This window comes from Ailuropoda melanoleuca, chromosome 9 (genome assembly GCF_002007445.2).
Source record: "Ailuropoda melanoleuca isolate Jingjing chromosome 9, ASM200744v2, whole genome shotgun sequence".
Taxonomy (NCBI): domain Eukaryota; kingdom Metazoa; phylum Chordata; class Mammalia; order Carnivora; family Ursidae; genus Ailuropoda; species Ailuropoda melanoleuca.
Genome location: NC_048226.1, coordinates 26667053 through 26693224, shown reverse-complemented (window position 1 = coordinate 26693224; position 26172 = coordinate 26667053). Strand labels below are relative to the sequence as shown.

Here is a 26172-nt window from a genome sequence, read left to right as displayed (position 1 = left end):
GCTGCTTTCATAATTTGTCTATTTTAAATAATGTTGCTATAAACACTGGGGGTGTGTGTATCCCTTTGAATTAGTGTTTTTGTATTTTTTTGGTAAATAACTAGTAATGTGATCACTGAATCATAGGGTAGTTCTATTTTTAACTTTTTGAGGAAACTCCATACTGTTTTCCAGAGTGGTTGCACCAGTTTACATTCCTACCAACAGTGCTGGAAGGTTCCCTTTCGTCTACAGCATCACCAACACTTGTGGTTTCTTGTGTTGTTGATTTTAGCCATTCTGACAGATGTGAGGTGATATCTCATTGTAGTTTTGATTTTTATTTCTCTAATGATGAGTAATGTTGGACATCTTTCATATGTCTGTTAGCTGTCTGGATGTCTTCTTTGAAAAAATGCCTATTTCTTAACTGGATTATTTATTTTTTGAGTATTGAATTTGTTAAGTTCTTTATAGATTTTGGATACTAACCCTTTTATTGGATATGTCATTTACAAATATCTTCTCCCATTCTCTAGGTTGCCTTTTAGTTTTGTTGATTGTTTCCTTTGCTGGGCAAAAGGTTTTATTTTTATGTAGTCCTAATAGTTTATTTTTACTTTTATTTCCTTTGCCTCAAGAGTTATATCTAGAAAAATGTTCCTTTAGCCGATGTCAGAGACATTACTGCCTGCGTTCTCTTGTGGGATTTTTATGGTTTTAGGTCTTAAATTTAGGTCTTTAATCCATTTTGAATTTGTTCTGTGTATGGCATAAAGAAGTGGTATAGTTTCATTCTTCTGCATGTAGTTGACCAGTTTTTCCAACGCCATTTGTTGAAGAAACTGTCTTTTTCCCATTACATATTATTTATTGCTTTGTTGAAGATTAATTGGCCATATGATTATGGGTTTACTTCTAGGTTGTCTATTCTGTTGCATTGATCTATGTGTCTGTTTTTGTGCCAGTACCATACTGTCTTGATGACTGCAGCTTTGTAATAGAGCTTGAAATTCAGAATCGTGATGCCTCCAGTTTTGTTTTTCTTTTTCAGAAAATCTTTGTGGTTCTGTACAAATTTTAGGATTGTTTGCTAGCTCTGTGAAAAATGCTGATGGCATTTCGATAGGGATTGCATTAAATCTGTGGATGGCTTTAGGTAGTATAGAAATTTTTAACAATGTTCTCCCAATCCATGAGCATGGAATGCTTTTCCATGTTTTTGTGTCCTCTTCAGTTTCATTCATAAGTGTTCTGTAGTTTTCAGAATACAAATATTTTACCTCTTTAGTTAGGCTTATTCCTAGGTATCTTATGGTTTTTGGTGCAGTTGCAAATGAGATCAACTCTTTGATTTCTTTTTCTGCTGTTTTCATTATTGGTGTATAGAAATGAAACAGATTTCTGCACATTGATTTTATATCCTGCAACTTTGCTGAATTCATGTATGAGTTCTAGTACTTTTTTTTTTTTGGTGGAGTCTTTTGGGTTTTCTACATAGAGTATCATGTCGTCTGCAAATAGTGAAAGTTTGACTTCTTCCTTGCCAATTTGGATGCTTTTGATTTCTTTTTGTTATCTGGTTGCTGAGGCTAAGATTTCCAGTACTATGCTAAATAGTAATGGTGAGAGTGGACACCCTTGTCTTGCTCATGACTGTTGGGGAAAGGCTCTCAGTTTTTCCCCATTGAGGATAACATAGCTGTGGGTTTTGTATATGGCCTTTATGATGTTGAGGTGTGTTCCCTCTATCCCTACTTTGTTGAGGGTTTTAATCAAGAAAGGATGCTGTATTTTGTCAAAAGCTTTTTCTGCATCTATTGGCAGGATCATATAGTTCTTATTCTTTCTCTTATTAATGTGGTGTGTCACATTGGTTGATTTGCAAATGTTGAACCACCCCAGGATCCCAGAAATAAATTCCACTTGATCATGGTGAATAATTCTTTTAATGTACTGTTGAATTCTTGGGGCACCTAGGTGGCTCAGTTTGTTAAACATCTGCCTTTGGTTCGGGTCATGATCGTGGAGTCCTGGAATCAAGCCCTGGCTCCCTGTTCAGCAGGGAGTCTGCTTCTCCCTCTGCCCCTCCCCCTGCTTATGCTATCTCTCTCAAATCAATCAATCAATTAATAAAATCTTTAAAAAATGTACTGTTGAATTCGACTTGCTAATATTTTATTGAGAATTTTTGCATCCGTGTTCATCAGAGACATTGGCCTGTAATTCTCCTTTTTAGTGGGGTATTTGTCTGGTTTTGGAATCAAGTTAATGCTGGCTTTGTAGAATGAGTTTGGAAGTTTTCCTTCCATTTCTATTTTTTGGAACTTTTTCAGAAGAATAGGTATTGCTTCTTTAAAGGTTTGGTAGAATTCTTCTGGAAAGCCATCCGGCCGTAGACTATTGTTTGTTGGGAGATTTTTGATTACTGATTCAATGTCTTTGCTGGTTATAGGTCTGTTCAAATTTTCTATTTATTCCTGTTTCAGTTTTGGTAGTTTGTAGGTGTCTAGGAATTTGTCCATTTCTTCCCTATTGCCCAGTTTCTTGGCATATACTTTTTCATAGTATTCTCTTAAAATTGTATTTCTGTGGTGTTGGCTGTGATCTCTTTTCTTTCATTCATGATTTTATCTATTTGGGTCCTTCCTCTTTTTTTTTTTTTCTTAAGTCTGGCTAGGGGCTTGTCAATTTTATTAATTCTTTCAAAGAACCAGCTCCTGCTGATTGTTCTGTTTTTTTCTTTCTTTCTTTTTTAAATTTCTATATAATTGATCTGCTCTACTCTTTATATTTCCCTTCTTTTGCTGGCTTTACACTTTATTTGTTCCTTGTCTAGCTCCTTTAGGTGTGAGGTAAAGTTGTGTATTTGAGACTTTTCTTGCTTCTTGAGGTAGGCCTGTACTCCAATATACTTCCCTTTTATGACTGTTTTTGCTACATCTGAAAGGCTTGGACTGTTGTGTTCTCATTTTTATTTTCTTCCATGTATTTTTTTCATTTCTTCTTTAATTTCCTGGTTAACCCATTCATTCTTTTTTTCCTTTTTCCTTTTTTCCCCCCTCTTCTTTTACAAACCTTTGTTTGGGGGCCTGACTTTCAATAGATCACAGCATGGGAGCTGCCTTGCTACATACAAAACCCGGATCCAGAAGCAGGTTGTCTACAAATGGTTTAGCACCAGGTTCCCCATGAACATGTGTTGCATGATGGGTGAGGGGGCAGCCCCCTTTCTGGCTGCACCCTGTTTCCCATATTCAGCCTTTAGTAGGATCTTCTTTAACCTCCATGTATTTGTGGTCTTTCCAAATTTTTTCATATGGTTGACTTCAAGATTTGTAGTTCTGTGGTCTGATAATATGTATAGCATGATCTCAGTCTTTTTGTATTTGTTGAGGGCTGATTTGTGACCTAGTATGTGATATATTCTGGAGAGTATTCCATGTGCACTAGAAAAGAATGCATAGGGACACATGGTTGGCTCAATTGGTTAGGACTTAGACTCTTGATTTTGGCTCAGGTCATCATGTCACGGTCGTGGAATGGAGCCTCTTGTTGGGCTCTGCACTCAGCAGGGAGTCTGCTTGAGATTCTCTCTCCCACTTCGTCTGCCCCTTCCCCCTACATGCTCTATCTTTCTCTCTCTAAAATGAATAAATAAACCTTAAAAAAAGGAAAAGAATGTGTGTCCTGATGCTTGAGGATGAAATGTTCTGAATATGTCTGTTAAGTCCATGTGGTCCAGTGTGTCAATTAAAGCCATTGTTTTCTTGTTGGTTTTCTGCTTAGATGATCTGTCCATTGCTGTAAGTAGGGCGTTAAAGTCCCCTACTATAATTGTATTATTATCAGTGACTTTCCTTATGTTTTTATTTACTGATTTCATTCATTTGGGTGCTCCCACATTGGGGGAATAAATATTTACACTTGCTAGATCTTCTTGATGACCTCTTAATTATGATATAATGCCCTGTCTCATCTGTTACAGTCTTTGGCTTAAAACCTTGTTTGTCTGATGTAAGTATGGCTACTCTGGATTTTTTTAAAAATTATGTTCAGTTAGCCAACATATAGTACATCATTAGTTTTTGATGTGCTCAATGATTCATTGTTGCATATGTCACTCAGTACTCATCACAACACATGCCCTCCTTAATGCCCGTCACACAATTACCACATCCCCCCAACCCCTTACCTTTTGTAACCCTCAGTTTGTTTCCCAGAGCCCAGAGTCTCTCATGGTTTGTCTCCCTCTCTGATTTCTCCCCCTTCAGTTTTCCCTCCCTTCCCCTATGGACCTCTGTGCTATTCCTTATGTTCCACATATGAGTGAAACCATTTGATAATTGTCTTCCTCTGCTTGACTTATTTCACTTAGCATAATCCCCTTCAGTTCCATCCATGTCAATGCAAATAGTAGGTATTCATCCTTTCTGATGGCTGAGTAATATTCCATTGTATATATGCACCACATCTTCTTTATCCATTCATGTGTTGAAGGGCATCTCGGTTCCTTTCACAGTTTGGCTATTGTAGACATTGCTGCTATGAACATTGGGGTGCACGTGCTATGAACTGCTATGAACATTGGGTGCAAATGGCCCTTCTTTCACTACATCTGTATCTTTGGGGTTAATACCTAGTAGTGCGATTGCTGGATCAGAGAGTAGCTCTATTTTTAACATCTTGAGGAACCTCCACACGGTTTTCCAAAGTGGGTGTACCAACTTGCATTCCTACCAACAGTGTAAGAGGGTTCCCCTTTCTCCATATCCCCTCCAACATTTGTTGCTTCTTGCCTTGTCCATTTTTGCCATTCTAACTGGCGTAAGGTGGTATCTCAATGTGGTTTTGATTTGTATTTCCCTGATAGCTAATGATGTTGAACATTTTTTCAATGTCTGTTGACCATTTTTATGTCTTCTTTGGAGAAATGTCTGTTCATGTCTTCTGCCCATTTCTTGACTGAATTATTTGTTTTTTGTGTGTTGAGTTTGAGAAATTCTTTATAGATTTGGACACTAGTGCTTTATCTGTAATGTCATTTGCAAATATCTTCTCCCATTCCATGGGTTGCCTCTTTGTTTTGTTGAGTGTTTCCTTTTCTGTGCAGAAGGTTTTATCTTGATGAAGTCCCCAAAATTCATTTTTACTTTTGTTTCCCTTGCCTTTAGAGATGTATTTTCAAAGAAGTTGCTGTGGCTGATGTCAAAGAGGTTACTGCCTGTGTTTTCCTCTACAATTTTGACAGATTCCTGTCTCACATTTAGGTCTTTCATCCATTTTGAGTTTATATTTGTGTATGGTGTAAGAGAATGGTTGAGTTTCATTCTTCTGCATGTGGCTGTCCAATTTTCTCAGCACCATTTACTGAAGAGACTGTCCTTTTTTTCCACTAGATGTTTTTTCCTGCTTTGTCAAAGATTAGTTGACCATAGAGTCGAGGGTCCATTTCTGCAATCTCTATCTGTTCCATTGATCTATGTGTGTGTTTTTGTGCCAATACCATGCTGTCTTGGTGATCACAGCTTTGTAATATAGCTTGAAGTCAGGCATTGTGATGCCCCCAGCTTTGTTTTTCTTTTTCAACATTCCTTTGGCAATTTGGGGTCTTTTCTGGTTCCATACAAATTTTAGGATTGTTTGCTCCAGCTCTGTGAAAAATGTCAATGGTATTTTGATAGGGATTCCATTGAAAGTGTAGATTGCTCTGGGCAGCATAGACATTTTCACCGTATTTATTCTTCCAATCCATGAGCATGGAATGTTTTTCCATCTCCTTGTGTCTTCCTCAATTTCTTTCATAAGTGTTCTGTAGTTTTTAGAGTATAGATCCTTCACCTCTTTGGTTAGGTTTATTTCTAGGTATCTTATGGTTTTAGGTGCTATTATAAATGGACTATATTTCTTAATTTCGCTTTCTTCAGTTGCATTGTTAGTGTATAGGAAAGCAACTGATTTGTGTGCATTGATTTTTGTATCCTGCCACATTGTTGAATTGCTGTATGAGTTCTAGCAATTTTGGGGGTGGAGTCTTTTGGGTTTTCCACATAAAGTATCATGTCATCTGCAAAGAGAGAGTTTAACTTTTCTTTGCCAAATTGATGCCTTTTCTTTCTTTTTGTTGTCTGATTGCTCTAGTACTATGTTGAACAATATGGTGAGAGTGGACATCCTTGTTGTGTTCCTGACCTTAAGGTCAGGTTCCTGTGGGCTTTTCATCAATGGTTTTTATGAAATTGAGGAATGTACCCTCTATCCCTACACTCCAAAGAGTTTTAATCAGGAAAGGGTGTTGTATTTTGTTAAATGCTTTTTTTAAAATCAATTGAGGGGATCATATGGTTCTTGTCTTTTCCTTTATTAATGTGCTCTATCATTGACTGATTTCCGACTGTTGAGCCACACTTTCATCCCAGGAATAAATCCCACCTGGATGGGGGTGCTGAATAATCCTGGATATCCTGGTGGATAATACTTTTAATGTACTGTTGGAGCCTATTGGCTGGGATCTTGTTGAATATTTTGGCATCCATGTTCATCACAGATATTGGTCTGTAATTCTCCTTTGTGATGGGGTCTTTGTCTAGTTTTGGGATCAGAGTACTGTTGGCCTCATAGAATGAGTTTGGAAGATTTCCTTCTGTTTCTATTTTTTGAAGCAGCTTCAGTAGAATAGGCATGATTTCTTCTTTAGAAGTTTGGTGGAATTCCCCTGGGGAGCCATCTGGCCCTGGACTCTTGTTTCTTGGGAGGTTTTTGATTACTGCTTCAATCTCGTTACTGGTTATTGGTCTATTCAGAAAATCTGTTTCTTCCTGTTTCAGTCTTGGTAGTTTATAGGTTTCCAGGAAGGCATCCATTTCTTCCAGGTTGCTTTGTTTGTTGGGATATAATTGGTGGTAATAATTTCAAATAATTCTTTCTTTTTCCTTGGTGTTAGTTGTGATCTCTCCCCTTTCATTCCTGATTTTATTAATTTGGGGCCTTTCTCTTTTCTTTTGGATAAGTTTGGCCAGAGGTTTATCAGTCTTATTAATTCTTTCAAAGAACCAGCTTCTAGTTTCGTTGATCTGTTATACTGTTTTTCTGGTTTCTGTTTCATTGATCTCTGCTCTAATCTTTATCATTTCTCTTCTCCTGCTGGTTTAGGTTTTATTTGCCGTTCTTTCTCCAGCTCCTTTAGGTGTAAGGTTAACTTGTGCATTTGGGATTTTTCTATTTTTTTGTGAGGCTTGGATGGCTATGTATTTCCCCCTTAGGACCGCCTTTTCAGTATCCCATAAGTTGTGGACTGAAGTGTTTTGATTCTCATTAGTTTCCATGAATTGTTTAAGTTCTTCTTTAATTTCCTGGTTGACCCAATCATTCTTGAGCAGGATGCTCTTTAACTTCCAAGTGTTTGAATTCCTTCCAAATTTCTTGTGGTTGAGTTCCAGTTTTAAGGTATTGTGGTCTGAAAATCGGCAGAGAATATTCTCAGTCTTTCGGTATCAGTTGAGACCTGATTTGTGACCCAGTATTTGATCTATTCTGGAGAAAGTTCCATGTGCACTCGAGAAGAATGAGTATTCTGTTGTTTCAGGATGGAATGTTCTGTATGCATCTATGAAGTCCATCTGGTCCAACGTGTCATTCAAAGCTCTTGTTTCCTTGTTTATCTTCTGCTTAGATGATATGTTCATTACTGAGAGTGGAGTGTTGAGGTCTCCTACTATTAATGGATTATTATCAATATGATTCTTTATTTTGGTTAACAGTTGTCTTATGCAGTTGGCTGTTCCTATGTTGAGGGCATAGATATTTACAATTGTTAGATTTTCTTGTTGGATAGACCCTTTAAGTATGATATAGTGTCCCTCTACAACTCTTTCTACTGTCTTTGGTTTAAAATCTAATTTGTCTGTTTTGAGGATTGCTACCCCAGCTTTCTTTTGAGGCCCATTAGCATGGTACATAGTTCTCCATCCCCTCACTTTCAATCTGGAGGCATCTTTAGGTCTAAAATGGGTGTCTTGTCAACCGCATATAGATGGGTCCTGCCTTTTTATCCAGTCTGAAACCCTGTGTCTTTTCATGGGAGCATTCAGCCCATTTACATTCAGAGTAACTATTGAAAGATATGAATGTAGTTCCATTGTATTGCCTGTAACGTCCCTGTTTCTATAGATTTTCTCTGTTTCGTTCTGGTCTATGTAACTCTTGGGGTTTCCCTTCCCTTACAAAATCCTCCTTAATATTTCTTGCATGGCTGGCTTGCTGGTCTCATGTTCTTTCAGATTCTGCCTGTCCTGAAAGGTCTTTATCATTCTGCCCATTCTGAATGACAGCCTTGCTGGATAAAATGTTCTTGGCTGCATGTTCTTTTCATTTAGTACCCTGAATATGTCTTGTCAGCCTGTTCTGGCTTGCCAGGTCTCTGTGGACAGGTCTGATGTTATTCTGATGTTTCTCCCTCCATATGGAAGGAACCTCCTCTCCCTGGCTATTCTTGGGATTCTTTCCTTGGCTGTAAAATTTGGAAGCTTCACTATTATAGGTTGGGGTGTTGATCCCTTTTTATTGATTTTGGTAGCAATCCTCCCTGCCTCTTGGACTCGAATGCTTGTTTCTTTTTCCAGATTAGGGAAGTTCTCAGCTACAATTTGCTGAAATATACCTTCTAGCCCTCTTTGTCCCTGCACCCCCTCATAAATCCCAATAATTCTGATATTGGAACGTTTCATGGTATCATTAATCTCTCCATTCCTTTTCTCTTGTGCTACTAGTAGCCTATCTCTGTTTTCCTCAGCTTCCTTCCTTTCCATCAGCTTATCTTCTAGATCACTAATTCTCTCTTCTGCCTCATGTACCCTGGCTGTTAGAGTATCCAGCTTAGATTGCATCTCATTCGTAGCATTTTTTAGTTCGGCCTGATTCAATCTCATTTCTGCTCTTAGAGATTCTATATTGTCACTAATGCTTTTTAAAGCTTAGCTATTGACTTTATGATTCCTATCCTGAATTCTGTGTCTGACATCTTGCTTATATTTGTATCCATTAGTTTGTGGGAGAGGACATTTTCTCTGGTTCTTTTCTTTATTGAGAGTTCCTCCTCCTAGTTATTCTGTTGAGGGATGGTTGAGTGAATGAGCAGAGTCCAAAATATCAACCAAGACGCAAGCAAGATGCACCCTAGCAAAATCCGGAGTCGTCAGAAGCCAACACCGAAAAATAAATCCAAAATGAAACATAAGAATAAAGTTAAAAGATTAAAAAATTTTAAAAAAAGGGGAGGGGGAAGGGGGTCTATAATTTTTCAGTGTGGACAAAACAGGGTGTTTTAGTTATTACTGGGAATTTTTTAGTCTGTCTGTTAGAGGACACTACTTCCCAAAATTACAAGGAAAGTAAAATATATATACATAAAGGTAAAATTGAATAGTGAAAGAAAAACTACAATAAAGCATATATCTATAAAGAATATAGGTTTGAAAAGATACAAGTTAAAAAGCTACTATGGGAAGGAGGAATTAAGATAGCGAGGAGTAGGGGTCCCCTTGTTTGGCTGGTCCCCTGAATCAAGCTGGATAGGTACCAGACCATCCGGAACACCCAAGGAATCAGCCTGAGATGCAGGAAGATATATCTGGATCTCTACAAAGTAACATCTCCAGCGCTGAGTATTGAAGTACAAAGCGGGGAGCCGTGATTCCACGCAGATACTGGAAGATAAACGGAAGGGGGAGGGAGCTGCCTTATTCGGGCACTGGGAAGCGGTAGCCACCTGCACTAGGGGGAGGCCTGACTCTCGGACTGGCACCTGCAAGAGAGCAGACTGAGACCTTGAGCAGGGGAACGCGCGCGACCAGTCTGAAAACCGGAGCTCCGGAGTGCACGAACCACACTGAAATGGAGCACCGGAGTGTGCGGGGGGAAGGAGGGGATGGCTGGCAGCTGGTGGTGTTAGAAACACAAAGGACAGAGATGTGCCCGCCCTGGAAGTGAGGGCTGGGACGCCGGCTGTGGGGCGCACATCCCAGGATGCTGCAGGGTTTAGCAGCACCAACAAAAACAGAGTTAAAGTGGCCAGAAGACCCCAGTGAGGAGCACTATGCAATCCCTCTGTTCTGAGACAGAGGCTGGGATTTGTCTACTGCTGCTCTGACTCTCAGAAGAGGCACAGCAAACCACCAGGGAAAGCCGCCAGAGAACAAAAGCCTGGAAATACTGGCTCACAGTGTGCCCTTCCCCATCCCCCCTTGCAGGGGACAGGGAGACTCTACCCAAAAAGAGTTGCCTGAGTATCGGCACGGCAGGCCCCTCCCCCAGAAGGCAGGCTGAAAAATCAAGAAGCCCACATCCCTAAGGTCCCTATAAAGCAAGTGCACCCTGCCTGGGTCCTGGTCAATAATTTGGGCTCTGGACAACCCACAACATCTCCTCATCAGAATGATGAGAAGGAGAAATCCCCTCCAGCAAAGAAAAGGCAATGAGTCTGTGGCCTCTGCCACAGAATTAATGGATATGGATATAACCAAATTATCAGAAATGGAGTTCAGAGTAACAATGGTCAAGATGATGTGTAGACTTGAAAGAAATATTATAAAAATATTAACGAGAATATAGGATCTCTAAGTGAAAATGAGAGTGAATCTGGCAGAAATTAAAAATGCTATGAATCAAATGCAGTCAAAACCAGATGCTCTGATGACCAGGGTGAATAAGGCAGAAGAACGAATCAGTGAACTGGAGGATGGGCTAGTAGAAGAGAAAGCTAAAACAGAAACTTGGCTTAAAAAAATCCAATCTCAAGAATGTAGGTTACGGGAGATTACTGACTCAATGAAATGATCCAATGTCAGAATCATTGGCATCCCCGAGTGGATGGAGAAAAACAGAGGTCTAGAAAGATATTTGAACAAATTGTAGCTGAAAACTTCCCTAATCTGGCAAAGGAAACAAGCATTCATGTCCGAGAGGCAGAGAGGACCCCTCCCAAGCTCAACCATGACAGACCTATGCCATGTCATGTCATAGTGCAATTTGCAAATATTAGATCCAAGGATACAGTATTGAAAGCGGCCAGGGCATAGAAATTTCTCACGTACCAAGGCAAAGGTATCAGAATTACGTCAGACCTGTCTACACAGACCTGGAATGAGAGAAGAGGTTGGGGGGGCATTTTTAAAGCTCTTTCAGAGAAAAACATGCAGCCAAGGATCCTTTATCCAGCAAGGCTGTCATTCAGAATTGATGGAGAGATAAAGACCTTCCAGAATCGCCAGTCAGTGACCAATTTTGTAACCACAGAACCAGCCCTACAGTATATATTAAGGGGGGTTCTATAAAAATAAAAAGGTCCCAAGAGTGATAGAGAACAGAAAGTCACAATCTATAGAAACAAAGACTTTACAGGCAACATGACATCATTAAAATCATAACTCTCAATAATCAGTATCAATGTAAGTGGCCTAAATGCCCCCATAAAATACCAAAGGGTTGCAGATTGGATAAAAAGACATGACCCATCCATTTGCTGTCTACAAGAGACTCATTTTGAACCTAAAGATAACAGAAAGTCACAATCTATAGAAACAAAGACTTTACAGGCAACATGACATCCTCAAAAGAAAGCTGGGGTAGCAATTCTCATATCAGACAGATTGGATTTTAAACTAAAGACTATAGTTAGAGACACCGAAGGGCACTATATTATTCTTAAAGGATGTATCCACAAGTGGAGATGACAATTATAAGTATCTATGCCCCCAACAGGGAAGCAGCAAGATACACAAGCCAACTCTTAACCAGAATAAAGAGAAATATCAATAATAACACATTAATAGTAGGGGACCTCAACACTCCACTATCAGCAATAGATACATCACCTAAGCAGAAAAATCAACAAAGAAACAAGAGCTTTGAATGCCATACTCAATGAGTTGGACCTCATAGATATATATAGAACACTAAACCCCAGAACCAAAGAGTACTTATTCTATTCTAATGCCCATGGAACATTGTCAAGAATAGACCATGCCCTGGGTCACAACATAGGTCTCAACCAATACCAATAGACTGAAATTATTCCCTGCATATTCTCAGACCACAATGCTTTGAAATTGAACTCAACCACAAGGAAAAATTTGGAAGAAACTCAAACACTTGGAGACTAAGTACCTTCCTGCTCAGGAATGATTCAATAAACCAGGAAATAAAAAATCAATTTAAACAATTTATGGAGACCGAGAATGAAAACACAACGGTCCAAAACCTATGGGATACTGCAAAGGCAGTCCTAAGGGGGAAATACATAGCCATCCAGGCCTCACTCAAAAGAATAGAACAATCTAAAATGCAGTTTTTATATTCTCATCTCAAGAAGCTGGAACAGCAACAGAGGGACAGACCTAATCCACGCACGAGGAAGCAGTTGACCAAGATTAGAGCAGAAATCAATGAATTAGAAACCAGGAGTATAGTAGAGCAGATCAACAGAACTAGAAGCTGGTTCTTTGAGAGAATCAATGAAATTGACAGACCACTGGCAAGACTTATTCAAAAGAATAGAGAAAGGACCCAAATTAATAAAATTATGAATGAAGAAGGAGATGTTACAACCAACACCAATGAAATTGGAAATATTATTAGAAACTTTTATCAACAGCTTTATGCCAATAAATTAAGCAATCTGGAAGAGATGGAGGCCTTCCTGGAAACCTATAAACTACCAAGACTGAAACAGGAAGAAATTGATTTTTTAAACAGGCCAATTAATTATGAAGAGATTGAGTCAGTGATAAACAACCTTCCAAATAACAACACTCCAGGCTCCGACTGTTTTCCTGGGGAATTCTACCAAACATTCAAAGAAGAAATAATACCTATTCTCCTAAAGCTATTTCAAAAAATAGAAACAGAAGGAAAGCTACCAAACTCATTCTATGAGGCTAATATTACCTTGATCCCCAAACCAGGCAAAGACCCCATCAAAAAAGAGAATTACAGACTGATTTCCCTAATGAATATGGATGCCAAAATTCTCAACAAGATCTTTGGTAATAGAATCCAACAGTACATTAAAAGGATTATCCATCATGACCAAGTGGGATTCATCCCTGGGATGCAAGGGTGGTTCAACATTCACAAATCTATCAGTGTGATAGATTATATTAGCAAGAAAAAAGCCAAAAATCATAGGATCCTCTCAATAGATGCAGAAAAGGCGTTTGACAAAATACAGCATCCGTTCCTGGTTAAACCCTTCAGAGTGTAGGGATAGAGGGTATATTCCTAAATCTCATAAAAACCATCTATGAAAAGCCTACAGGAAATATCATTCTCAATGGGGAAAAGCTGGACGCCTTTCCCTTAAGATTAGGTACATNTTAAGATCAGGAACACGACAAGGATGCCCACTCTCGCCACTATTATTCAACATAGTACTAGAAGTCCTTGCAACAGCAATCAGACAACAAAAAGGGATAAAAGGTATCCAAATCGGCAAAGAAGAAGTCCAACTATCTCTCTTCGCAGGTGACATGATACTCTATATGGAAAAAACAAAAGAATCCACCCCCAAACTACTAGAACTTATAGAGCAATTCATNTAAGGTGGCAGGATACAAAATCAATGCCCAGAAATCAGTTGCATTTCTATACACGAATAACGAGACTGAAGAAAGAGAAATTAGGGAATCCATCCCATTTACAATAGCACCAAAAATCATACGTTACCTTGGAATTAACTTAACCAGAGACATAAAGGATTTATATTCTAGAAACTACAAATCACTCTTTTTTTTTTTCTGATGCAAGGTTCAATGATTCGTTAGTTGNACAGTACATCCCCAGATTCCGATGTAAAGTTTGATGCTTCATTAGTTGCGTATAACACCCAGTGCACCATGCAATACGTGCCCTCCTTACTACCCATCACCAGTCTATCCCATTCCCCCACCCCCCTCCCTTCTGAAGCCCTCAGTTTGTTTCTCAGAGTCCATAGTCTCCCTTGCTTCACCTACAAATCACTCTTGAAAGACACTGAAGAAGACACAAAAAGATTGAAAAATATTCTATGCTCATGGATGGAAGAATTAACATAGTTAAAATGTCCATGCTACCCAGAGCAATGTACACTTTTAATGCCATCTCGATCAAAATACCAATGATATTTTTCAAAGAACTGGAACAAAGTGCCCTTAAATTTGTGTGGAACCAGAAAAGGCCCTGAATTGCCAAGGAACTGTTGAAAAGGAAAAACAAAGCTGGGGGCATCACAATGCCGGATTTCAAGTTGTACTACAAAGCTGTGATCAGAATGACATCATGGTACTGGCACAAAAACAGACACATAGACCAATGGAAGAGAATAGAAAACCCAGAAATGGACCCTTGGCTCTTTGCGCAACTAATCTTTGATAAACNCCTCGGCTCTTTGGGCAACTAATCTTTGATAAAGCAGGAAAAAACATCCGGTGGAAAAAAGACAGTCTCTTCAATAAATGGTGCTGGGAAAATTGGACAGCTACATGCAAAAGAATGAAACTTGACCACTCTCTCACACCATACACAAAGATAAACTCCAAATGGACGGAAGACCTCGATGTGAGACAGGAATCCATCAAAATCCTAGAGGAGAACATAGGCAACAACTTCTATGACATCGGCCAGAGCAACCTTTTTCATGACACATCTCCAAAGGCAAGAGAAACAAAAGATAAAATGAACTTATGGGACTTCATAAGTTCCTTTGCATAGCCAAGGAAACAGTCAAAAAAACTAAGAGGCAGCCCACGGAATGGGAGAAGATATTTTCAAAGGACACCACAGATAAAGGACTGGTATCCAAGATCTACAAAGAACTTCTCAAACTCAATACACGAGAACAAATAAACAAATCAAAAAATGGGCAGAAGATATGAACAGACACTTATCCAATGAAGACATACAAATGGCTAACAGACACATGAAAAAAATGTTCAAAATCATTAGCCATCAGGGAAATTCAAATCAAAACCACACTAAGATACCGCCTTACGCCAGTTAGAATGGCAAAAATGGACAAGACAAGAAACAACAATTGTTGGAGAGGATGTGGAGAAAGGGGATCCCTCCTACATTGTTGGTGGGAATGCAAGTTGGTACAGCCACTCTGGAAAACTGTGTGGAGGTCCCTTAAAAATTTAAAAATTGAGCTCCCCTATGATCCAGCCATTGCACTACTGGGTGTTTACCCCAAAGATACAGATGTATTGAAGAGAAGGGTCATATGTTCCCCAATGTTCATAGCAGCATTGTCCACAATAGCCAAATCGTGGAAGGAGCCGAGATGCCCTTCAACAGATGACTGGATTAAGAAGNTCAAAATCATTAGCCATCAGGGAAATTCAAATCAAAACCACACTAAGATACCGCCTTACGCCAGTTAGAATGGCAAAAATGGACAAGACAAGAAACAACAATTGCTGGAGATGATGTGGAGAAAGGGGATCCCTCCTACATTGTTGGTGGGAATGCAAGTTGGTACAGCCACTCTGGAAAACTGTGTGGAGGTCCCTTAAAAATTTAAAAATTGAGCTCCCCTATGATCCAGCCATTGCACTACTGGGTGTTTACCCCAAAGATACAGATGTATTGAAGAGAAGGGTCATATGTTCCCCAATGTTCATAGCAGCATTGTCCACAATAGCCAAATCGTGGAAGGAGCCGAGATGCCCTTCAACAGATGACTGGAGTAAGAAGTTGTGGTCCATATATACAATGGAATATTACTCAGTTTTCAGAAAGAACGAGTTTTCAACATTTGCAGCAACATCGACGGCAGTGGGGGAGATAATGCTAAGTGAAATAAGTCAAGCAGAGAAAGACAATTATATGATTTCTCTCATCTATGGAACATAAGAACTAGGAAGATCGGTAGGGGAAGTAAGGGATAAAGAAAGGGGGGTAATCAGAAGGGAGAATGAAGCATGAGAGACTATGGACTCTGAGAAACAAACTGAGGGCTTCAGAGGGGAAGGGGGTGGGGGAATGGGATGGACTGGTGATGGGTAGTGAGGCAGGCACGTTTTGCATGGTGCACTGGGTGTTATACGCAACTAATGAAGCATTGAGCTTTACATCAGAAAAAAAATTATTTACTGAAATTAACCAAAAAATATATAATAATAAAAATTAAAAGTTAATATAAATGAACTGAGAAAATAAGAAAATAAATGAAAAAAATAACCGTTAAAATAAAGAATAAAAGTCCAAAGGAGGCAAGATATTTTTCCCTAGACCTGAGTCTTTGCATGCCTCTATTATCAGTAAACTTTGTGTGAGTAAGTTGTTTGTGACAGTTCTCTGGGGAAGGGGCCTGTTGTGCTGATTCTTAGGTGGACTTGCTGTAGTGGAAATGTGCCTCCTGAGCATAAGGAGGCATGGCTTGGTGTAAGTGGCTCCAGATTCCACTAGGTGAAGCTTTTTTGCTGCCTGAAGTCTTTCAGCACTGATGGGCAGGATGAATATGGCGGCACCCCATTTTCTAGCCCTGCAGCTCAAAATTCACACCCTCCACTCTTTAGTGAACCCTCAGAGAAGAGCAATCAATCGTTCTTGTCTCCCTGGTTTCGTCAGAACCCTGTGCTCATGATGCCTGTGTCTGAGCTTTTTTATTTCAAGTGTGTGACTGAGTTTCAAAACTACAACTTTTAGGGACTCCTATGGCATGGGACTGCATTGTTCCTCCTGAGGAGTGTCTCCCCATGCTTCTGCCATTTGCTGGGCCTGTCCCAGGAAAGGTCGCCTGACTACACAGTGGTTCACGGTTTATGGCAACACAGAGCAGAGAGCCAGCACCTAGACTCGCTGTTCTCAGCCAGCTTCCATGCTCCTATGCCTGGGAACAGTGCAGCACTTAGGCACCACCCATTCTTCTTGTGACCAAGGGATCCTGAGACCATAGTGTCACACCTGGGATTCTGCCCCGCTTCACCATCTGAGTACCTTTAAGCCAGGAATGTCCCCTACTGTAGCCAACTTTTAAAAGTTCTGATACTGTGCTCTGCTCTCAGGTGCTCAGAATGATTTGAAATCTAGCTGTATTTGAGGGACAAGACAAGCTTAGGATTCCTCTAATCCTCCACCATCTTAACTCCTCCTGGAGATGTATCTTTTTAGCGTTAGCTGATATCACTTTATGTTTTCATGGTGGCCTGAATGATTCAGGAGAGGAGAATTGCAATAATACAGTCTGAGTAGGTGAGAGTGTGTGGGTTCCAGTGTACCCAGTAGGGTTGCAGGCAGGTGTGTACTTGGGAGGCTGGACATTTTATTCTCATTCCTTCTAGTTTTGACAGTGTGTCAATCCTGGGACTTTTGCTCTTGGAGACATTCATCACCCTCACTTTACTCATCTATAAATCTCAGTTTCTGGCTCCTGCTTGGGCTCCCAGGTCAGCATCTTCCTACTGAGTTTGGGAAGCTCTACTGGGAGATTGAAGGAGGTCAGGGGGGAAGCTGGTACTTCTCCACATTCCACTCTGCTTTGGGGGGCATCTCTTCTGGGACTACAGCTTCTTCCAGAAAGGCTCAGCATAGTTTCTGCACTCATCTTCTCCCTCTGCTCCTCGACTATGCTTGGAAATTTTTTTGCTTCCGCTAATCTCTAGCCTCTGGTTAGTATCTCACCATGTTCATCTCCTGTGTAACCAGTTTTTATGATTAGGTATTCAGAGAAGCTTCTATTTCCTTCTTGAACCCTGGCTGATTCAGTTAGTGAAGGAAGGAAGAGGCAAAGGCAACAGGTGAGATTGAAAAGGGAGGAGGACTTATGGGTGTTAAAGGAGGGAGATGGAGGAGAACAGGAGTGACAGTTGCCTTGGGAGATGTGTTAAAATCACTGGGCAGTTATAGGACCCAGTGGGAACACTGCATATGGAGGTCACATGGGAATGTCAGGACCACAGAGGGTTCTCCATGGCTACAGTCAGCTGCTTGGATGGTGGCACAGGGCAGGAAAGCCAGTGTTTTGAATTTTGTCATGGGTGGCAGAAAGACCCCGGGATAGCCCCCATGATCCTCATTGTCTGGTGGTCATGCCCTTGTGTGATCCCCTCCTCTGAGTAAGGGTAGGACCTGTGACTTGCTTCCAACCAATAGAATATGGCAAAGATGGTGGATGGGATGTCAGTCCTGTGGTTGTGTTACATTACGTAAAATTTTGCCTTGCTAGTTGACTCACTTTGGAGACTGTCATTGTTCTTGATGAAGTGAGCAGACATGTTTGGGGATTCCACATGGCACAAAACTGCAGGAAGCCTGTAGAAGGTGAGGGTGGCTTCTGAGAGCTCAGTGTGGTCTCTAGTCAACTGCTAGCAACAAGCCAGGGCCTTCAGTTCTGTAACACCAGGAATTGGATTTTCCCAACATTGAGTCATGTTTGAAACAGATTTTTCCCCTAGTTGAGTCTCTAGATGAGAACACAGCCTGATCACAACTTGAGATCCTAAGTAAATGATCCAGCAAAGCCTGCTCCAGCCCTGGACCCACAGAAACTCTGAGATTATAAACGTCTTGTTCTAAGCTACTGATTTTATAGTGATTTGTTATGCAGCAGCAGAAAACTCACACATCAGGTGAGCTTGACATAATGAGTTGGGGCAAATAAGTGGAGAGTGTTTCCTGGACTATGGAATCTCAGCTGGGAAGGGGAGTGGGGACAGGGGTGTTTGGCTGATATGGAAGCGGACAAGCTCCTTGCCAGTGAAATGATCACATAACTGAGAGCCTAGGTGGTGGGAAGCATCATCTCTGTAGGTGTTGAAACCAATATATTACAAGAGTTATAGAGAGCCTTGGGTTATAGAGGTAAGAGAAAGTGGATCACAAGCTAGGACTCAGATCTTCAAAGAATGAAGAGACAGCACCAGGAATATAGATAGTTGTAGTAAGGGATTGGTGGGACATTCCAATGGCATGTTCTATGAAGCAGCTGGAGTACTTTAGGGAGGGGAGAAGATGGCAGTGGCGAATAAGGAGAAGACCTTTCCAAACCCTCTGCAGGACTAATTACATGATTTGTGGAGTCCTATGAAAAATGCAAATGTGGGGCTTCTTGTTCAAAAAGCAGGAAAAAAGTGATGTTAACAATACTAAAATATAAAGCTTTTTCCTTCTTTCATAGCCCTTTCTTAACTTGTCACAGTATTTTAAAATTGCTACTTACTATCATTATTCTAAGTAAGGAAAAATTAAAAATCTAAATTATTAGCATGAAAGTCATCATATATCTTTATTGTGAAGCATCATTTTAAATGCAAATATGAGAGCATTTAACTTGTGGGTAGAATCAGGAAAGTTGTACAATTTGTATTCTGCAGTTCATCCATGCATGTGGATTTTGTTCCTACTAGACAATGGAAACATTTCATGAAACTAACTTAAATGTTTTTTACTTTACTTTTTGACACAGGCACATTCTACTAACACTCTGCCTTCTCCTTACTGATGAGTGAGTCACAAATAGTGGTGGGCCCACGTATTGTACCCATTCTACCTACAGTCATGTACATTGCTTCTCAGTGTTGCAAATCCTGTTCAACCAAAGCTCACGATGAATTTTGACTTCATAGCAACCCTTGATAACAAGACATCCTGCTGCAAATCAAAGATCATTGCTGGGGTCATGGGATCCTGGCAAATTAAAAGAATAAAATGGTAATGGTTAGAAATATAATCCAAAGAGTAGGACCCCATAACCTTTCAGTTTTACTTTCAATTACTTGAATTATTTTCAATGATTAATTGTTCTCATTTTTATAATAGGTATTATTATTTTCTCATTGCAAAAGTATTAATTTGTTGGATGCAAAAACCCATAAAACCATAGCATACACAGAAATAAAGGAGAAAGCCATCACCACCCAGAGGTAGTCATGTTTTGGAGGCTGGTCTTTTTGGTCTTCTGTTCTATGCGTATGCTCTGTATATATTCATTTCAAGAAAAATATACTAGTTTATCAATGTTTTTTTCTGTATTCTTTTTTAAAAATATTTTTTTTATATTATGTTAGTTCCCATACAGTACATCCCTGGTTTTTGATGTAAAGTTCGATGATTCATTAGTTGCGTCAATCAGTATCCCTTTATTTTATTTTATTTTTTAAAGATTTTTTTTTTATTTGACAGAGATAGAGACAACCAACAAGAGAGGGAACACAAGCAGAGGGAGTGGGAGAGGAAGAAGCAGGCTCATAGCGGAAAAACCTGATGTGGGGCTCGATCCCATAACGCCGGGATCATGCCCTGAGCCGAAGGCAGACGCTTAACCACTGTGCCACCCAGGCGCCCCAATCAGTATCCCTTTAGAGTGTTTTTAGTTGCGTAGTATTTCATACTATGCACATATTACAACTTACTTAACTAGTGCTTTCTTGTTGAATGCTTAGGTCATGGCTAGTGTGAAATATGCTGCAATGTTCATCCTTGGATATGAGCATACACTGTTTCCCATATGATATTAGAATGCTGGAATACTGGAAAGGTCTCATTATAAGAGGCCAAAAAATAACAAGGGGAGAGAGAGACTGAATGGATTCCCTATGGATTCCCCAGGTTCAAGTAACATTCCCAGTTTGCTTTTCATCAACAGTGGTTTCTTTTTGGCTGACCTAGTGAGAAGAGTGACAACGGAACATGCATCTAGAGACCAGAGATGGTGGGCTTACCTCTGGTGTGCTGGAGATGGAGCTACACCAGACATCTGGTCTCATGTGTGCTGTCCTGGAAAGGCCAGAGCTGGCAGGACCTGCTACCAGCAACTGCAGGCTACAGCAGGGAGTCAACAGGGGAGACCCGTCAACCCCTTACCCCAGCAGGGCAGCCGGGCAGAGCTGCTGGGCTTCTGTGGACCGAGATTTTGATTCATTCCTCACAGAGCAGAGGTGAGCTTATAATCTTATCTTGTAAATGTGGAATTCACAAATATTGGATTTCTGTGAGCATAGTTTCCCCATTTTTTGTGGGAACATTTTCAGGTATTATGCAAGAAATGCAAGAATCTTTCTAGCACTTTCCTGGCTTGTTTTTAATGAATTCTCTTTCTAATATTGGCTAAACATAACTCCAAAAGATAATAAAAATAGAGATTATAGCATGAAATTTGCATTTACTATATTATTTTAAGGCACTAAAAGTATTACATGACTTTAAAAAGGACATATATTTACATGCTTATATATATACAATATGCATATATATATCTATATATATATAGATAGATATATATATCACCACCTAATTGCCCCTATTTATGTTTTTTTTTTAAGTAAAGTATTTAATATGATTACATTTGTTAATCTTCCATGGTTTTGTGCTCTTTTTTGGTGTTAATATTTTTAAGCTCAGTTATTTTTAAGAACTCCATTTCCCCTCTGATTTCATAAAAATTTTCTCCTGTTTTCTAAAAGTTTTAAACTTTGCTCTTCAGATTTAGCTCCTTTACCAACCTGGAATTTATTTTCATTTTTATTTTATTTTATTTTTAAAATTTTTTATTATGTTACGTTAGGAATTTATTTTTATTTTTATTTATTTATTTTTTAAAGATTTTATTTATTTATTCGACAGAGATAGAGACAGCCAGCGAGAGAGGGAACACAAGCAGGGGGAGTGGGAGAGGAAGAAGCAGGCTCATAGCAGAGGAGCCTGATGTGGGGCTCGATCCCAGAACGCTGGGATCACGCCCTGAGCCGAAGGCAGATGCTTAACCGCTGTGCCACCCAGGCGCCCCAGGAATTTATTTTTAAATCGCCCTTTCTTCCCCTCTCTTCTTCTGTCCTTCCCTCCTTAGTACTTAAAAATATAATAATACATACCAAAAAACCCAGTACAGTTTTTAATAGAAATTTAAGGTCTGAAATGCATGAATAATTAAAGGTAACCCTTGGAAGGTGAAGGAGTACCTCCAGAATTTCCATGTAGGATTGGATTAGGGCAGACTGTGGGGGAAGCTGGGGCTGGAGACATTCTCTGGAAGCTGTGTTGACCTGGTACATTGTTATCTTTTGCCAGAATAATGGTGCAGACCCCAAACACAAACTTCACCATGTGGGTTGTAGGGTGGTGGTCTAACCCCTTATGCCAGTGCAGGTGTGGCTGCCAACTGACTTAGGGGCCCCATGGGCCACCTGCCTTTCATCCTTCCAAAGGCTTCTTCACTCAGGAGTGGAAGCTGGTCATAAGCTTCTGCCACCTCATGTCTGCTAACATCTCACCAGCAGACTGAAGTTCAGAGTCACATCTTGTGCTCTGAGGATCACCAGATAGAATGCAGGTTGCAAATGTCAATTTCAGATAAAAATGAATATTTTGGAGGAAGTTCTTATACTAAAAAATTACTTGTAGTTTATCTGATACCAAATTTGCCTGGGCACTCTATTTTTATTTGCTAAATCTGACCACCTGTTGCTCCGATATGCTCCTCTCTGGATACTAGAGCTCCAATGGGTCAAAGGTGGCCAGCCATAGCTATGTCCTGTGACAGCCCTGCTGGCTGGGTGGTGCAGGTAGGGTCCACAGGTTGGGAGCAAGGGAATTGAGAGTAGATGGCAGCCAGGAAGCAATGTCCATAGATGAGGACAGGTCTCAGGGCCAGTAGAGATGAGCACTCTTGAGCCTGAACTTCTCCTACCAAGCTTGTTCCAGGAGAGGGAGCACCACTAACCAGAAAATCTGTAGGGACAGCTCACAAAAGACCTGGGAAGATGGCTATTGGCTACTCTTCCTGTGATGTGGGCCCTTAGGAGAAGGGCCAGCTTGGTGTGAGTGTGCATGTGGAGGGTGTAGTGTTAGCCACATATGTGCACTTAGATCAGCCTCTGAACCAACATGCTCCTCCTGAGCAGGCATGTGCTGGTATTGTATGGTCACCCCAGATGCATCTTTTTAAAGGTTATTTGAGGGCTTCATTACATTTTGCACTTCTTATTTCATGAAAATAAGTATAAAATGAAAAGAGATATGCTCATATTGGTGATAAAATGTAGAGGTCTTTTAAACCTAATATAGGTAAGGCAAGATGGAAATCACTGGATACGCAAAAAAAAAAACAACCAACTCTTTAGCCTCAGAGAATTTAAAACTTATTAACTATTACAAGTGAAGAGAATAAAACTAAAGAATGCTATGAGATGCTACAAATACATTGCTTAATATTGTGCTGAAAAGGTAATTTGGGATTTCATATTTTTTAGCTCTCTGAGAACAGTCCCCTTGCAAACTGATCATTTGCTGTTAATTCTGAACAGAAGGGAAGCAGGCAGAGATTTGCAGCCTGTTGCACCTCTTTTGTCCTTTGACTTCCAGGAAATCTAGGGACAGTTTCTCAGGTCAGTTACATCACCCGTGTACAAAGTGGTTAGTAAGTGCTTTCTTAAAATTATTAAAATCTTTGTGAAATAAGGCAGGGTATAGATAATGTGACTATCATGTCATTAATACCACCCTGTTTTATATCCTGTAGCTTTATAGAAGGTTCTGAAATCGAATAGTGTGAGTCCTCTAACTTTGTTCTCAATATTGTCTTGGGTATTCTAAACCCTTCGCCTTTCCATATAAATGCTATCATAACTATGTTAATTAAAAAAAACTGCTGGCATTTTGATTGGAATTGCACTGAATCTATATGATGAGTTTAGGGGAAATTGATATCTTAGTAATACCGAGTATTCTGATTCAGGAAAATAGTATATCTCTCCATTTATTTTGTTCTTATTTATCTCAGCAATGTTTTATAGTTTTCAGTGAACAGGTGTTGGACAAATTTTGTTAGATTTATCTATAAATAGCTCATTTTTGATATTTTTAAATGGTGTTTTAATTAAACATTAATTTACATTTATTCATTGCTAATATATAAAATATAATTGAATTTTGTACATTGACCTTATATCCTTGCTAAACTCATTTATTCTAGTAATGTTTTTGTTTGTAGATTTTTGTTTGGGTTTTCTAAGTAGATAATCATGTCTGTGAATAGAGACAGTTTTACAAATCAACAACAAAAATCAATTGTCTTTCTATTCACCAGTAATGAATAATCTGAAAATAAAATTAAGAAAACAGTTCCATTCACAAAAACATTAAGAAGAATAGAATTCTTAGGATTGTATTTATCAAAAGAAGTACAAGACTCTTATTTTTTTTTAAAGATTTTTTTTTAAATTTATTTATTTGACAGAGATAGAGACAGCCAGTGAGAGAGGGAACACAAGCAGGGGGAGAGGGAGAGGGAGAGGGAGAAGCAGGCTCATAGAGAAGGAGCCTGACGTGGGGCTCGATCCCATAACGCCGGGATCACGCCCTGAGCTGAAGGCAGGCGCTTAACCGCTGTGCCACCCAGGCGCCCCAAAAGAAGTATAAGACTCTTATAAATGAACACCAAATGATTTTTCTGAGAGAAATTAAAGAATATTTAGATAAATGGAGAGACAGTCAATGTTCATTGATTGGAAAGCAATATTATTAAGATAAGTTTTCCTAGATTGATCTATAGATTTAACACAATCCCCAAAACAATCTCAGCAGGTTTTTTTTCTTTTCTTTTTTTTCTTGAGGGGTGGAAATCAGTGAGATGATCCTAAAATTTATATGGAAAGGCAAAGAATTCAGAATAGGTGAAATAATCTTGAAAATGAAAATGAAGGGGGGTAAACAGAAGGGGGAATGAACCACGAGAGACTATGGACTCTGGGAAACAAACTGAGGGCTTCAGAGGGGAGGGGTGTGGGAGATTGGGATAGGGCAGTGATGGGTATTAAGGAGGGCACATATTGCATGGTGCACTGGGTGTTATATGCAAATAATGAATCATGGAACATTGCATCAAAAACTGGGGATATACTGTATGGTGACTAATATAACAGAATAAAAATTTTTTAAAAAATTAAAAAAATAAAGGGAAGCATGATAAATCCTTTTGGTGATGGGAAAAAAAAAAGAAAAAGAAAATGAAGTCCACAGACCCCTTCTAAATTTTGAAACTTGCATTAGAATAATGATATCAGTAATATGGCAGAGTAGATGTTCCTAGCTCTTGTTCCCTCACAGAAACATTGAAAAATAAGCAGAAACACTAGAACATTGTTAGAACTATAGAAATCAGTAAAAAAAAAAATTATAGCAAACAAGCAAATGCCAAACCAAGTAAAAGGCCACTTGAAAATGGTAGGAACTTTTGTGGCATTTTTACTTAACCTTGCCCTACTCCTTCCCCATCACGGTGGCAGTCTTTTTTAAAAATTATTTTTATTAAAGCCAATTAATTTACATATAGTGTGTTGGTTTCAGAGGTAGAGTTCAGTCGTGGTGGCAGTCTTAAAGCCATGGCAGACCAATCTTAAAATTTGGTCCCTGGTTCAAGATAGAGAAAAACAGACCTTACTTGAAAATATTGTGTGTGTCTCTTCTAACCTATCTGGGGGCCAGCTGAAGGGCTGACAGAACCTCTCATCTGTTTTACCTAACCTGGAACAGTGTGTGAAAGTGTTGGGCATTGCTTGAAAACACCGTTAGAAGATCTAACAAACTGCAGATGCCTGGGCAGAAGCTTACTGGTTGAGATGTGCAACAGAGTGCCTATTCCCCAGGTGCAAAACCTGGGAGGTTCTTTGGAAAAGTAGAATATCCAAAAGTACACATGTATATTCTTTTTTATTTCTAAATCTTTTAGAAAGCCAAAGATGCACACCCAGAAAAGACTAGAGAAGGCCCTGAACTTTTATCTCAAGCTTAACCCTAGTTCCAGTGGAAGACTCACTAAATGTTGATGGAGTACCCCAGAACAGAGCCAATCTGCAAAGACTGAGAAAGGTGTTAGTGTTTTTTGTATGTGTATTTTTTCTTTCTTTTTCTTTTTTGGTTTGTTTACTTAAGTTTCTGGCATTCAAAGAAATCTCTGTTAAAACATTAACTGAACATGAGCTAAAGGAATAGAAACTTTAGTGATCACACACAAGTAGGAATACAGTCTTTGGGAAAATAGTTAATATAAAATTAAATATAAACATATTTTAATAAATATAAAAAATGCCCAGTTTTCAATAACAAAAAAAGGACCACAAGGCATATAAAGAAACAGGGGAGTATATCCCATTCAAATGAACAAAAGGAATTGACAGAAACTGCCTTTGAGGAAGCCCAGACATTAGCTCTACACCACAACGACTT

The 26172-nt window shown here is 39.4% G+C and overlaps 1 protein-coding gene across 2 annotated transcripts in view; it reads left to right on the top strand.

Moving 5' to 3' along the window:
* OCA2 (OCA2 melanosomal transmembrane protein) overlaps positions 1-26172 on the top strand; it is a 437584-nt gene that overhangs the window by 6558 nt on the left and 404854 nt on the right. Inside the window, exon 2 of one of the 2 annotated variants that reach the window (XM_034667989.1) lies at positions 20620-20888. In XM_034667989.1, coding sequence (XP_034523880.1) covers positions 20641-20888 — 248 coding nt within the window. In that variant the 5' untranslated portion in view covers positions 20620-20640. Of the gene's footprint in view, positions 1-20596; positions 20889-26172 lie in introns of both variants that reach the window. The other variant, XM_034667990.1, reaches the window with a different exon arrangement.